Here is a 12,876-nt window from a genome sequence, read left to right on the forward strand (position 1 = left end):
TAATTTTCTACCTTGATGTTACCATAAATGTATGAAAACAGAGATGCTTGTACGACCACGAGGATTTGGCGTCTCTGGTAGTAGAGACAGTTTGATTATTTTACTACTTAACTGAGAGATGACAGCATTTTCATTATAACTATTATAATATAGGGTTATAAGAAATATATCAGAACCTCTAATGAAACACATTCCAGTAATCTTTCAACACCAGAAATGTAAAGCTTCTGGCACTTAAGTAACAATTCTCAAAGAGATTGTTCTAAAAAACACCATGCAACAGCTTGGCAGCAAAAGAAGTGAGGACCTGAAGGCAGCAAGTGTTATTCATGCAAAAATAGAACAAACACTGGCATTTCAATACTGGATCACTATCCCCTCCCCCTTTATTTAAATATCCACAGGCAAGACAAAATTTAATGTTTTGGCTACAAGCACTTTTCCCCAGACATTAGTTCTTCTTGCTCATGTATAATAAAAAAGACTCTTAAAACAGACAGCAATATTAGCGGGCCAAGCTTCTGTGTATTTTTGCTGAGCTTTTATAAGAATTTTATTGGTAGGAGCAGTGAATGGTACTGGAAATAACTTATTAGAAAACATTAATTAAGAAAGTGACATTTTTTGAAACATAATACAGCTCCTACATTAAATTCTTACATCAGATCCCATATTATGTTAAAAACCTCTTCTGCGTTTTATTATTCTTTGCAAAAATGTACCAACCGCACGTGTACGTTCAAGATGTAGATAGCACACTGAGCATGTATAAGGATCTGTTCCTGCCTGACACAAGAAGCTCCCTAGGTCTGTGACTCATGTCTTTAAACAGACACACAACCTGAAGTTCATAGCTGAGATAAAAGAGGGTTGTGCAAAGGCAAAGTGTTTCACCGTTACAGACGCCTTGAAACAATGAGGACAAAACTTTTTAAGAATCAATGAAAAAAAGAATTCAAACCAGCGATGGAAGGAAATAGGTGACATGCTCATATGAAAAGCAGAATGAGTATTAGCGCAATAATAATTAATACTATAATTTCAAAATAAGAAAAATATTTCTGCAATGTGTGACACTAGTGCAAACCTGAATTGTCTACCACCAAAACAATTTCTTATCAGAGCCATCCCACAGCCCTCCTGCTGCAAATGCCTGTGCAATTTTCCATTAGGATCACTGAAATTTTACTCAACAAATGCCAAATCTTCAACACAAATCTCAATACAATGGTATCTTGAGTAAGTGGTAGCAATATCTTTGTTGTCTCTTGTCCTCTGACTCCAATTCCAATCACTTCCCAGGCCATGGCTCCGAAGACCCAGCCACGCAAAACTGTCCCTGTGCCAGCAACACTCCAAAGCTTCTTTTTCATGTCCAACACATTCTCTTCTAAGGCCACCCCTTTTTTTTTTTTCCTATAATGCCTTCTTACCATAATTCTTTATTTAAAAAGATGCCTATTTAAAATAATTTTATGACTGAGCTGAGAACTAGCCACCCTGATTTTCGGATCGCAGTTGAAGAATCCTCATTTGAAAGTACAACACTTCCACATACTTTGTTTTGAATTTAAGTGACAGGTTAGCAGTTGCCATTCATCTGCATCAATGGCTTCAGAGCATTTGCTTTTATGGTTTTTAAGGAAGCATTTAAAGGTATTTGCTGCCTTCTGATATTTCTGATATGTAGCCTAAGTCTACAGGGCAGGCTAGCTCCAAGGACTGGACCCTTTTCTTACAGAATGAGCGTAAATTCCATACAGGAGAAATGTAAGGTAGATGTAAGTAAAAGGATCTGATGTTTGAATATTTACAGTGCTTCAGACTATACCTCATGCTTTGCCTGGAGTCACACTGTCAAAATATTTAAGTCAACACAAATAAATTATCCCCAAATCCTATGGGAGTTCCTCTTAAATTTTACAGATAAGCGCTCTTCAGTTTTGATTAAAAGTACCCCACACAGTCATCACAGCAGCCTATGAAATTACTTTTTGTAGGCTACCCTGATTCCACAGTTGTCTAGGAAAGTGGGAAAAACCATGCATAATTCAATTACATCAAAGAAAATCTTTTTTTCCTACTGAAAGGTCTTTAGCTATGTGCTTGGCTTGAAGAATGAGAGCACACTTAAAAGGATAGGGGTCAAGACCATCTCAAATACTTAAACTTTTCAAATAACTAGTACCTTGCTGAGTCAGGAGCACATTGGAGAGATAGTACAGTTTGCCATCAGAAATGAAAAAAGACAGGAAAAGAAGTGGCCTTAAATGCTCTTACTTGTATGCTTCCATATGCTCGCACATGTAGACTTCCTTTGCACAATTTACACAATTACCTAATTCTTTTTAATGAGTTCATTAATATAATTCCAGTTTGTAAATTAGGGGAATGCTTCTAACCTTTGAACAAATTTTACCTTAAAGTTTAAAATAAGCAAGTGCACTTTTCGAACATCATGTTTTAGTGTAAGTTAATTAAGCTTGTAATAACCTAGGACATAATCTAAAAATTAAACGTAAAAATCATTGCGCTCATTAAAGATATATAGAAAATAAACATTTTGACAACATATATTTTGCACTCATCATTTGTTTTTTATCCAGCCTTACGTGTTGGGGCAGCGAGCTAGAAACTGTTACTTAAACTGGAATTTGTGCCAGGAATCTCATTCACAACTTCTGAGTCAGCTCTCCCACCCTCGCTGGATCTTCAAGCCTCAAAGTAACATAGTGTGCACTTACTCTAATTAACTGCTTTTGGTGGCTGTGGATTTCAGGAAACAAAACCACAAAGCACTCTCTCAGCACAGAGAAGCATATATAGAGACTACCTTTTATTCCTTCCTGAGGACTGCCTGTTACAAATTGCTGGAGAATGGCATCACTGCGTCGGGAAGCAGCTGCAAAGTTATGACTCCTGTCAAAGGCTGATTTTTGAAAGACTCCCTGGTCTGAGCGTTCCTAAGGGAAAAACAGAACCACACATTGCAACACAAAATTTACATATTCAACAACACAGAAGAGCAGCCATCACTGCAGACAGTGCACGGACACAGTGTGATATCATGTGTTCACAGTGTACTGCCTCATCTCGAACGAGAAACTTGAGAGAGCTCTTCAAAATTGTGATCTGGTTTTGCTGACCATGAAATAAGAACAACATCCAAGCAATAACAACCATTAAGAATGATGCACAAAAATGAAGATTTTTTTTTTTTATGACCCACAACTGGCTTCATTCAAATTCTCCATCTGGGAGGGCAGCTTGTGACATTGTCAACACAAGAACATGGGCAATGCCAATGGTATTTTTCTGCCAGCCAGCTGGTTCCCTTCTCCCCGAGACTGAGTGCATATGTTCTGATGATCACACACTAGAACAGTTTTGCAAGTAAGGAGTTACACCAAACTCCCAAACGCAGGTCTTCTGGCTAGCAGCTAAACAAACTCCTGTCACACCTCTAGTCAGCTTTCCTTTTGAGACATTTCCTACCCCCCCCGCCCCATACATGCCATAGCGCTTAATTTATTCTCCTCAGCAGTTGCTCAAAGGAAAAAAGTTGGGAAAAAAAAATAAAAATAAAAATCACAGTTTCTAAAAGTGGGACAGACCCAGAAAGACATTTCTGTAGTCATTATCCAGGGAAAACCAAAAACCCACACAGGGGAAATATTATGGCTAGTTTTCAAAGCAACCTTTCTATTTTCTGTGATTTTTAATTTGTTTTTCTGAAGTAGGATCCAACTGGCTTCTATTTTTAAACTGCATGTTCATTATGTCAGCAAATGTTATACTAAATATACATTTTTTTTTAAATTCCATAGTCACATCTACAGAAGAAATGCATGTATCTAACCCATGTAATTTATTTTTAAAATGATGCAAGAGATTTGATGTATTGGCAAGTGATTGCCTGGAAATCAAGACATAAGGAAGGACAGCATGTTACACCTCCTTGCAACCTGTTTTCCAAGCTTAATAACAAAAATAAAATAATGTAACTTAATAAAAATAAAATCATAATAAAATAGTAGGAGGAAAAAATACAATGAAAATAAGCATAATAAAATAGAAAAATCGCACCTCAGAACACAATTCAGTGCTGAGATGCTCATGGTGACAATATGGCTACAAATCTAAGCTTAGTGGACAGACAGCACGTGTAACGTTCTCTTTTCCTCAGTGCAGAATCAGCCATTTGAAAAGGTTATTTTCAACCTCCATACAGAAAACACACTAACACCACACAGGCACTGACAGTTGTGTTTCCTCATGAAACTGGAGTCTTAGTTTACACAAGCTCCTTAGGTTGTAAAGTTCACATTTACTGCTTTTTCGAACTATCCATTGGAGACACAGTGGGATAAGGAGCCTTGAATTAACAGCAACAACAAATCTGCTTTACCAGCTCTTTGATAAATGACACAATCAATATCCCAACAACTGATCAGTAACCAACCTAATTCAAGTATTCAGCTTATAAAACATAGCTGTCATGGAAGACCTCCATTAGTGTCCTGCCCAATAAAAACAATAATGCATTTCTAAACATATTCTCCTTCAGCCAAGCTGAGATGCAGTGCTTGGGTAGCTGCTTTGGGGAAAGGAAAGAATGGGCACCAACCCATTTCTGCTACAGTCTCCAGACTCAAATGGAATTACAATTGAACAAAAAGACTATCCTATAAAAATTAATTCCTGTCTAAAATGAATTTGATTCAATCAAGACCTCATTATGCATTCTTCATAGGGCATGAGTCAAGACTATTTACCTCCTTCATACATCTGGATAATATTCAAAACTAAACACTTAACTATAAAAAGCAGCCTCATACTTTTACTAGGTGAATCTGATGTTTGATTGGAAGCTTTTTAAAAAGAAGTAGCTTTAGTTATAAAGAAAACTTGCAGGACTGAACTTTCTTTGAAGGTGAGCTTTCTTATACCTCAGAAGTGCACAATAAATATAGTATATACTTCATAATTCTTCCTTACAACAGGATGCTGTCACATATAAAAGGAAAGCAAAAATGTGTTTTCCTGTAACATATTTCAGAATTGCTAATGGATACTTTTCATATTTTCCTGGCACAACTGACATCATGAGGCTTTTCCAAAGTGTCCTCCCAACAAAGTAAGAGCATAATATTTGGGAAATTATATATTTCTAAATCCATTTCTCAATCAATAAATGATGATAGTAAATTACATAGAAAATTATCAGAAAAATATTTAAGAGTCAATTAAATTATAAGACACCTGCATCCTCTTCCTCCCTTTGGAATTTTATGCAAATACACCCACAAACATGATTGTTTGTAACATTTTAAAACGTTCCAGTAATGCTCATTAAATAAGAAGCTTGAAATATCTTGGAATTCTATAATGAGATTTATTACAACCTTTTACACCCCAAATCCATTTGTACATATTTTCATTTTAAAGAACTCTACAGGTATTTAAAAACGCTTAAAATATTTGCTCAAGGGTTAGAATTAAAACTGGGGTGAATAGAAAAGGCAGTCAGTATATATGTATATAATCTATGTGAAGATGAGAAAAGAGTGTGTATATGTGTGTGCATGCATAAATGAAAGGGAGCAAGGGATATCATCAAACCAATCTTTTTCAAAATAAGAAGTGACTAGCAAACATCCATTTATATGATGTCTAGAAAATATAATAGCTAAAAATGTCTTTCTTTTCTTATTTTGTTGCCTTAAAGAGATTTTATGTTAATCAACTCAGAAACCCATCTTGAAGGAATTTTCATCTGACCAGGAAAAGTAAAATATTTAATTCCTTGAAGGTCAAAAAAAACTCTAATAAAAAGGCAAGACAGGTCCAGAAAAACACACTCAAAAAAACCCTTCCAAAAACCCCCAAACCAACTTTAGGTACTAATGAAAAACAGAAGCAAGAGTAAAGTAAAATCCTAGTCACTCTAAGATACTGAGGTGTCTGATTATAACAACAAATGAAATCAGAATAATTTTAATTGTCTGTATCCCAACAATTGCCTTAAGAAGGTAGCAGATAGTCAAAACTACATCAATATATTAATCCTAAATTAACTTTTTTTGGAATCGTGTTTTCTTTTGCTCTTATACTTGTTGGATCAAAATAAGAAACAACTTTTAACCTAGTCTCAAAAAGAACAGCAAGACCAGGAGATATCAACCAGAAATATTCTGTGCTTCCCCTCTCCAGGAGAGAATTAATTCTGCCAGGAGAAGATCTCTGTGACCAAGACTTTAGCCATCATCTCTTACGTGCAAAACCACAGGGACCGGAAAGAAATTGCTCTAATAAAAGGATTTACTGCCTCACCTCTGCGTGCAGCTCCAGCCTGCGGAGCACGACCAGCTGGATCCTGCCCCGGATGTTGCCCTCCATGGACATGGAGCGCCGGAGGGTTTCCATGGCCTCGTGGTTTGACTTGCCCAGGAGCGACTCCCCGTTCACTGCAACCAGCTGGTCATTGACTCTCAAACGACCGTCCTGAAAGCAAAACACAAAGATGATCAAAAAAACCCCCAAGAATTAGTAATCAGAGGTGTTACATATGGGAAAGCATGATGCAGACAATCAGACATTGCCCCTATAACTCAATAAATAAAAGACTGGACAGTGCCAGAAATAACTCTGTGTCCAGTAATTGGCGATTTTCTCCTACTTACTACGTTTTTTGAAACAGTTCATAGTGCAAATACATAGAAATACATAGTCACTCATGCACAGACTGCTGCTTTTCTTGCATTTGCAGTATATTTGCATCAGTGCAAAAAATTAAATAACTTTAAAAAACCCAAACCAAACACGCAAAACCAAAATAACACAAACCACAAAAAACCCCCACCCATCCTATTACCCAAAAAAAAGTGAAAGAAGCTTTTTTTTTTTTTAGTTTAAAGGGCCCACAATATAACTATTAGTATCCACACTGCAACCACAAAGGAGTAGTACAACCTATTTTTCATGCATTATTACCTGCTACTAAGATCTGGTAAGAAAGAGCTCCAAAAATTTTGTCTTACAATCTTATTGGTGTGTATCTTGTCACAATTCTCATGCCATCACATGAGCCAGTGTCCTCAGTACAGAACGGTCACTAAAACTTAAGCATCCTTACTAATTAATGCTGTCCCTATTTTACAACATCCAAAACTGCTGCCAATAACAAAATTAGGGTTGAGCCATATGAAGTAACCTATGCTTTGAAAAAGTAATTCAGTTCAATTTGCCAAGGTTAACTGACATTTGTAGGTGTAATAAAATTGTGGACACTGCTATTTTGTGATTTAGGAGTCCTGTTGCTGTTGTCATTGTGATCTGTGATTTATTTCTTTTCATAAAAGACTGTGCCATGGACTTTTCTGTCTTCAACAAGGAAATAAGGTCTCTTTAATTGAGACACAGAAATTTCTTTTAAAGCTTGTGAAGTTCACAATTATCAGGCTGGCATCAGACCTCAAACAAGTAGGAGAAGGAGTAAGAAACCAAGGACATCTGATACAAGGCAATGAAGAGACAGTAATAGGGAAGATCTTGCACAGAAATACAGTGCTTAGTTAAGATGAGTCTGATTCATTCACAGACTCAGTACAAACTCTTCGTAAGGCACTCATCCGAACTGTTTACATATTTCATGCATGAGCAATACAAAATATATATACTATCTGATTTCTATTTTTTTCTGTAACTAAGATGTTCAGCAATTGCTGCCAAGTCTAAGTCACTTTTGAGTGAGTTACAGTTGCTGTGACACACCCAGCTTTATTAAGTGTTATTTTTTTGGAACTGCATATCATCCTTACTACAGCAGGGTACCGATAACCACAAAGCTGAAGAAAAAACGGTATATAACGAAATCCAAAATAGACTGGGACAGACAAGAAGATGGAAAGAAATAATTAGGAGATGAGTCACTCAGAGAAGAAAAATAAAGAGAAATAAAACTTTTCTTGGGAGGGTCTGGGAATGGAGGATAGAAAACAGAGAGATCATTTGGAAGAGATACTGAAACCTCTCCCACCTCTCTGCTGAATATTTTATGCCAACTTAGATGTACGTACAGCCAAAGTCAGTGAGTTAACCCCACCCTTTACCTACAAATGATGCCATCACAAGAGCTGAAGTTTAGGGAGACAAGAGTTAACACTGCTGAAGAGAAAATTTTATTATTTGCACATGTTGTAATCCCTCTGTGTTCAATCAAAATTTGCTGAAATGAATGGAGCTATTCAGAGCAACAGGAGTTTAAGGGAAAAAAAAAATTTCTAAGTTTCTATGACACTGAAAATTTTACAGGTCCTCATGTCCTCCCCCTATGGTCCTACAGTTTCTTGGATTTCTGTTTCTCCTTTCTGGAAAAAAAACCCCACCATGTATAAATATCTGTTAGAGTTTCTTTCTAAAGTATGCACAAATACAATGCCAAATGCATCTTGTCACGACTACATTTGTTAAGTATGCAACTGTCCTGAATACAGCATGCATTTTTACATGAATCACTGAGCCTCACAGGGCTCTGTATTGGCCCAACTTTTAATTTTCCTTGTAGTACTTTTGTATGAGACTTTATATTTATTTATTTTATATTACTTCTTAAAGGGCTTCTTTTGATGCATCCTCCCTTCTTCCCAATCTGTTATGTGCAGCATTTAAATGAAAAATTCAACTTGAATTCAACACTTCAATTGTGATCGAAGAAAAAAAAGATGTGCATCATTCTTAACTGTTGATCAACCACACTTGCTAAGTCACCTGTACAAGACAGGCTGTAAGACAGCTGAATGCTGTTTTCACACAACAGGCAGAAGTTACTTCACAGAAAAACCTTTTGCCTTTTTAGAGACCAGGAAAAAAAAAAATCTTGACGTCTAAACAGTTTCCAAACACAGATTTTCACATCCCTTGTGTTATGGCCTGGTTTGGAAGCCTGAACTGCAAGAAAATCTGCTTGGCTCAAAACAAGCTAAATGTTGTTTTAACACGTTTCTTCTTTCATCTCTGAGAGGTAGGTTTCTTTGTGGCTTTTGAGTAGGAAAACAACATTTGGCATTTCAGCAGAACAGTTTTCAAATGCCATCTCTGGAACTGTGAGTGAGCTATTCTAATAGAGGCTGATGTTATTCTTCCCTCACTAACTCAAAAAATGCTGCGTTTTTTATGGCGACTCACAGCAAGGGGCAGAATCTACCACCACATGGCTGCCACATTCTTCACTGTCATTCACAAGACTCCCACTTTTTACAGTAGAGCAGGAAGATATAATGCCATGATCTTCAAGGGCTTACATTTTCAATCAAGGCACTATAAGCTATTTCCCTTATCACACCAATGACATTTCTGACAGAAATGCCCTAATGGCAGTCATTGGAATTATCCAATCTCCCCATCCATTGCACACAACGAGCAGTGTTTAGTGCAACAGCACACAGAAGGACCAAGGACATTTGAGCTACACCATGCTTGATTTGAACAAATGCACACAGAAAATATTACATGATTTCTTGTAATGGCTCTGTTTCATTTCAGCTGCAGTGGATTGCAGGTACATGATCCTCGGCAATGTATTCTAAGTGAAAAGACAAGATGTCTTGAGGAGAACAAGCCCGAAATCCCCAAAGCTAGGGGGAGTGATGATGCATTTAAACTCAGTCAAGTGTTAGTGCTCTTCACATGAAAGGCTCTGCATAAGTACAAATATCAAGTATTCCAGTAACTTCTTTATCTTAGGGATGTTAAAAAATAGTTACAAAAGAAGGTTAAGAAGAGACATAATGGTTCAATCAGCAAAAGCAACTGCTTTTATTCCTGTTAGAATACACTGTAACTTTTAAGGTATTTTTATTTTGTTTGATTTTGTAGGAAGAGTATTAAAGAGGACTGGGTTTTATTGTAGCATGTATGATGCTATATCCACTGACATTTTCTGAAACCTTTAGGTAGGACAAAAGAAAAGTCATAAAAGATAGAATTAAATACTGAAGTTTTCCATTACGGTTTAAAAAATATCCCTTACTGCATTTTGCAATGCCATTGTAGTTAATGCGTAAATATATCAAAATGCTTCAAAATATTAGACCTCTCTTAAGACCTTGGTTCAAGCCAATAACAAGTAATGGTAACCAAAAAAGATGAACTGGATCTCATAGTCTACTCTCCATTCTAAAAAACACATGGGTAAAATAAACTTAATGTCTCAAAACCTTTATACAGCATTAGAAGGATTGAGCATTTACTTTATCAGTGAAACAAATGTGTTGAAATTCTATGTATTACATTTCTTCTTCTGAGGACAAGCAGTGACTGTAGAGACAAGGGGATAAAGTTCCCACTTATATAGCATGATACACCAATACCAAAAAAATTTTAAATTCTAAATGCAGAAGTGAGAAATAGTGAAAGAATTCTCATGTCAGTGAGCATTAAAATTTCCTTCTGTGACAGTTTCCCAAGAAAACACTGAACACTGGAAAGCAAATGCACATGTCTTAATCCATAATAATCCATTTCAGAGAATACCAGTGAATAGCATGGGAAAATGCTCTGGACAACTACCAGCTGGAAAGAGAGGCTTTTTATTTCAAAACTTGCTCCAGGAAGAGATTTAAAATAAGGACAATAGGACATCTTTAAATATTTATGTACAAATATGTGTATATTTTTAACTTGATACAAGAAATTTTATTAATTGTTAATACCCACTGTGTAGGTTGTGTTCTATATAAAGGTCATTAGACATAAGAAAGACAGCTATTCTCCATGCCTTACACAACAACAGACTGTGAAACTCTTAAAACATTGCCAAAATGACTGCATTCTTTGAGCACTCGCACACAGGACAGAGTCTCTGAACAGTTCTGGTTGAAGCCAGAGCCTCATCTACTGTCTCCTTTGCTCTGGAGCCTACATTCAGATCCATTACCACAACACAGGTCTAATTGCTGGAAGGGTTATAATGAGGTAGAATGGAGAACAGGTCACAGGACTACAGGCCCTCACAAGACAAAATAATCTCCCAGTCATGGTGACTAACTGTGCCTGTTCACTCAGGGGTGAGCACAGAAGTCCTGCTTTAGTAGTCTGCAGACATCTCAAACCAAAATTAGCTGCTCTGGAGAAAGTTGCTGTGGGGGAACAGAGAGCAGCAAACATACAGAGCTAAAAAAGGTGTCTTGTGGGTCTGTGATGTGACAAGTCAGGCAGCCAGGCCATTAATATGGAATATGGCTCCACAGCTTGGCTACTCAAAACAAGTTTATCCATGACAAAGCACTGTCGCTGCAACTGGTGTGGACACAGAGCTGGGAAAACAAAGAGGGCAGCCTCATTTCCATGGTAAAATGAGTCGTACTCAGCAGCAGATGTGCACATGAATTGAGTTTATCCAGCCCTAATATGGCCGAAAGTGTGTTAACTCAGTTCTGGTGTAATCCAATCAGATGAACATCCAAGCTTTGAAATAACTGTGAGACTAGGACAGGCAAATAGAAGCAGGGAACTATTAAACAATCTCATGAAATCTAAAACCTTGATTATTGCTATTTACTAGCTGCCGTAAATAGATGATCACTGAAGTTTTAATGCTGTAAATTGTCTTACTCAGCAGGGTCATGTCAGTAGAGCAATTTACATAATGCTGAATTAAAAGGTATTTTTACAGAAGAGAGAACTACAAGGAATTGCCAAGATAAAAGACAAAAATTACATTATGGTTCTACAGGTGTTAAACATAGTAGCTCTGAAAGATTAAGTAATTTGTTTCCAGTTCAGAGAAGTTACCTTTCCAAGTTCTATTTGGGGGAAAAAATGCAGTCCACAGATTTCCTAAAGATTAGACAATAACTCAAATACTTTTTAATAATAAAATATACAACAGTCTTTTTACAGGGCTTAGAAGGAACAGAACGAGTCATAATATCGTCATTTACCAATTTAATATTACCTATTCAATCCACCTCAGGAACAACTGATAACTTCCACATAACTGATGTCAAGCTCAGCCAAGTCACATTTTTAATACAGTGATAAAAATATTATGAATAAAAAAAGAAGAAAATTATGAGAGCTTTTTATTGACAGGCACAGTGTAGGTATCAGCTTCTCTGTCCCTGAGCCAAACTCTTCTCTTCCTGTAGGCTGTGGGGAGGCTGGAAGGCAGCCCTGACTCATATCTACCCATCCTTACCCTTCTTCCCCCTTTCCCATTTCTTGCAGCATCCAAATGTTCCCTAAGGTTTGCACCAATTCACTTTCACTTTGGCAAACTTTGTTGCTTCACACACAACCCCAGAAACCATGGGACAAAACATTAGATTTGTAGCTCACCCAAAGGAATGAGCAAAGAAGGTATTCATACCTAGAATGCTTCTCAAGTGAGATTCAGCACTCAACACAGAAATGGCAGAAATCTAACATTCATCTCCTGATGTGCTTCTTCCATACCTTGAAAGCAGCACCTCCATGAATAACTGATTTGATGAAAATCCCAAGATCAGCTCCTGTCTCCCGAGATTTGTTGCCTTTCAAGCTCACACCAAGTCCAGCAGAGCCAGAATCATTCAGAGGAATCTCAAAGGTCAGCTGCTCTGTGGTTTCTGGAGAAAAGATACTGCAGTTTGGCTCTCCTTTCTGTTGGAGAAAACAAGGATGAAAATAGGGGTGAAAAGTCAGCATGAGTGGTTCCCACAGATCTGTACAATAATAAATAGTCCTCCTTTCCAGAAAGTAGCTCGAAGAAACAGTCTTACAATCAACAGTGCATTCATTTAGCTGACATTTTGTCACAAGATCTGGCTTAGAATGTTACTCTTAATGATACCTGGGAATATGCTTAAATAGAAGGCAAAATAGCTTAGTTCCACA

At 37.0% G+C, this 12,876-nt stretch overlaps 1 protein-coding gene across 2 annotated transcripts in view; it reads right to left on the bottom strand.

Moving 5' to 3' along the window:
* Window positions 1–12,876, bottom strand: part of PARD3B (par-3 family cell polarity regulator beta) — a 393,257-nt gene that overhangs the window by 182,218 nt on the left and 198,163 nt on the right. For both annotated transcript variants that reach the window (XM_066189749.1, XM_066189748.1), the window contains exons 11-13: window positions 12,457–12,642; window positions 6,334–6,504; window positions 2,834–2,963 (exon numbers count right to left, since the gene is read on the bottom strand). In XM_066189749.1, the coding sequence (XP_066045846.1) occupies window positions 2,834–2,963; window positions 6,334–6,504; window positions 12,457–12,642 (487 nt within the window). The remainder of the gene's footprint in view (window positions 1–2,833; window positions 2,964–6,333; window positions 6,505–12,456; window positions 12,643–12,876) is intronic.

Source organism: Chamaea fasciata, unplaced genomic scaffold (genome assembly GCF_029207755.1).
Source record: "Chamaea fasciata isolate MVZ Bird 193981 ecotype frontalis unplaced genomic scaffold, bChaFas1.0.hap1 SCAF_8, whole genome shotgun sequence".
Lineage (NCBI taxonomy): Eukaryota > Metazoa > Chordata > Aves > Passeriformes > Sylviidae > Chamaea > Chamaea fasciata.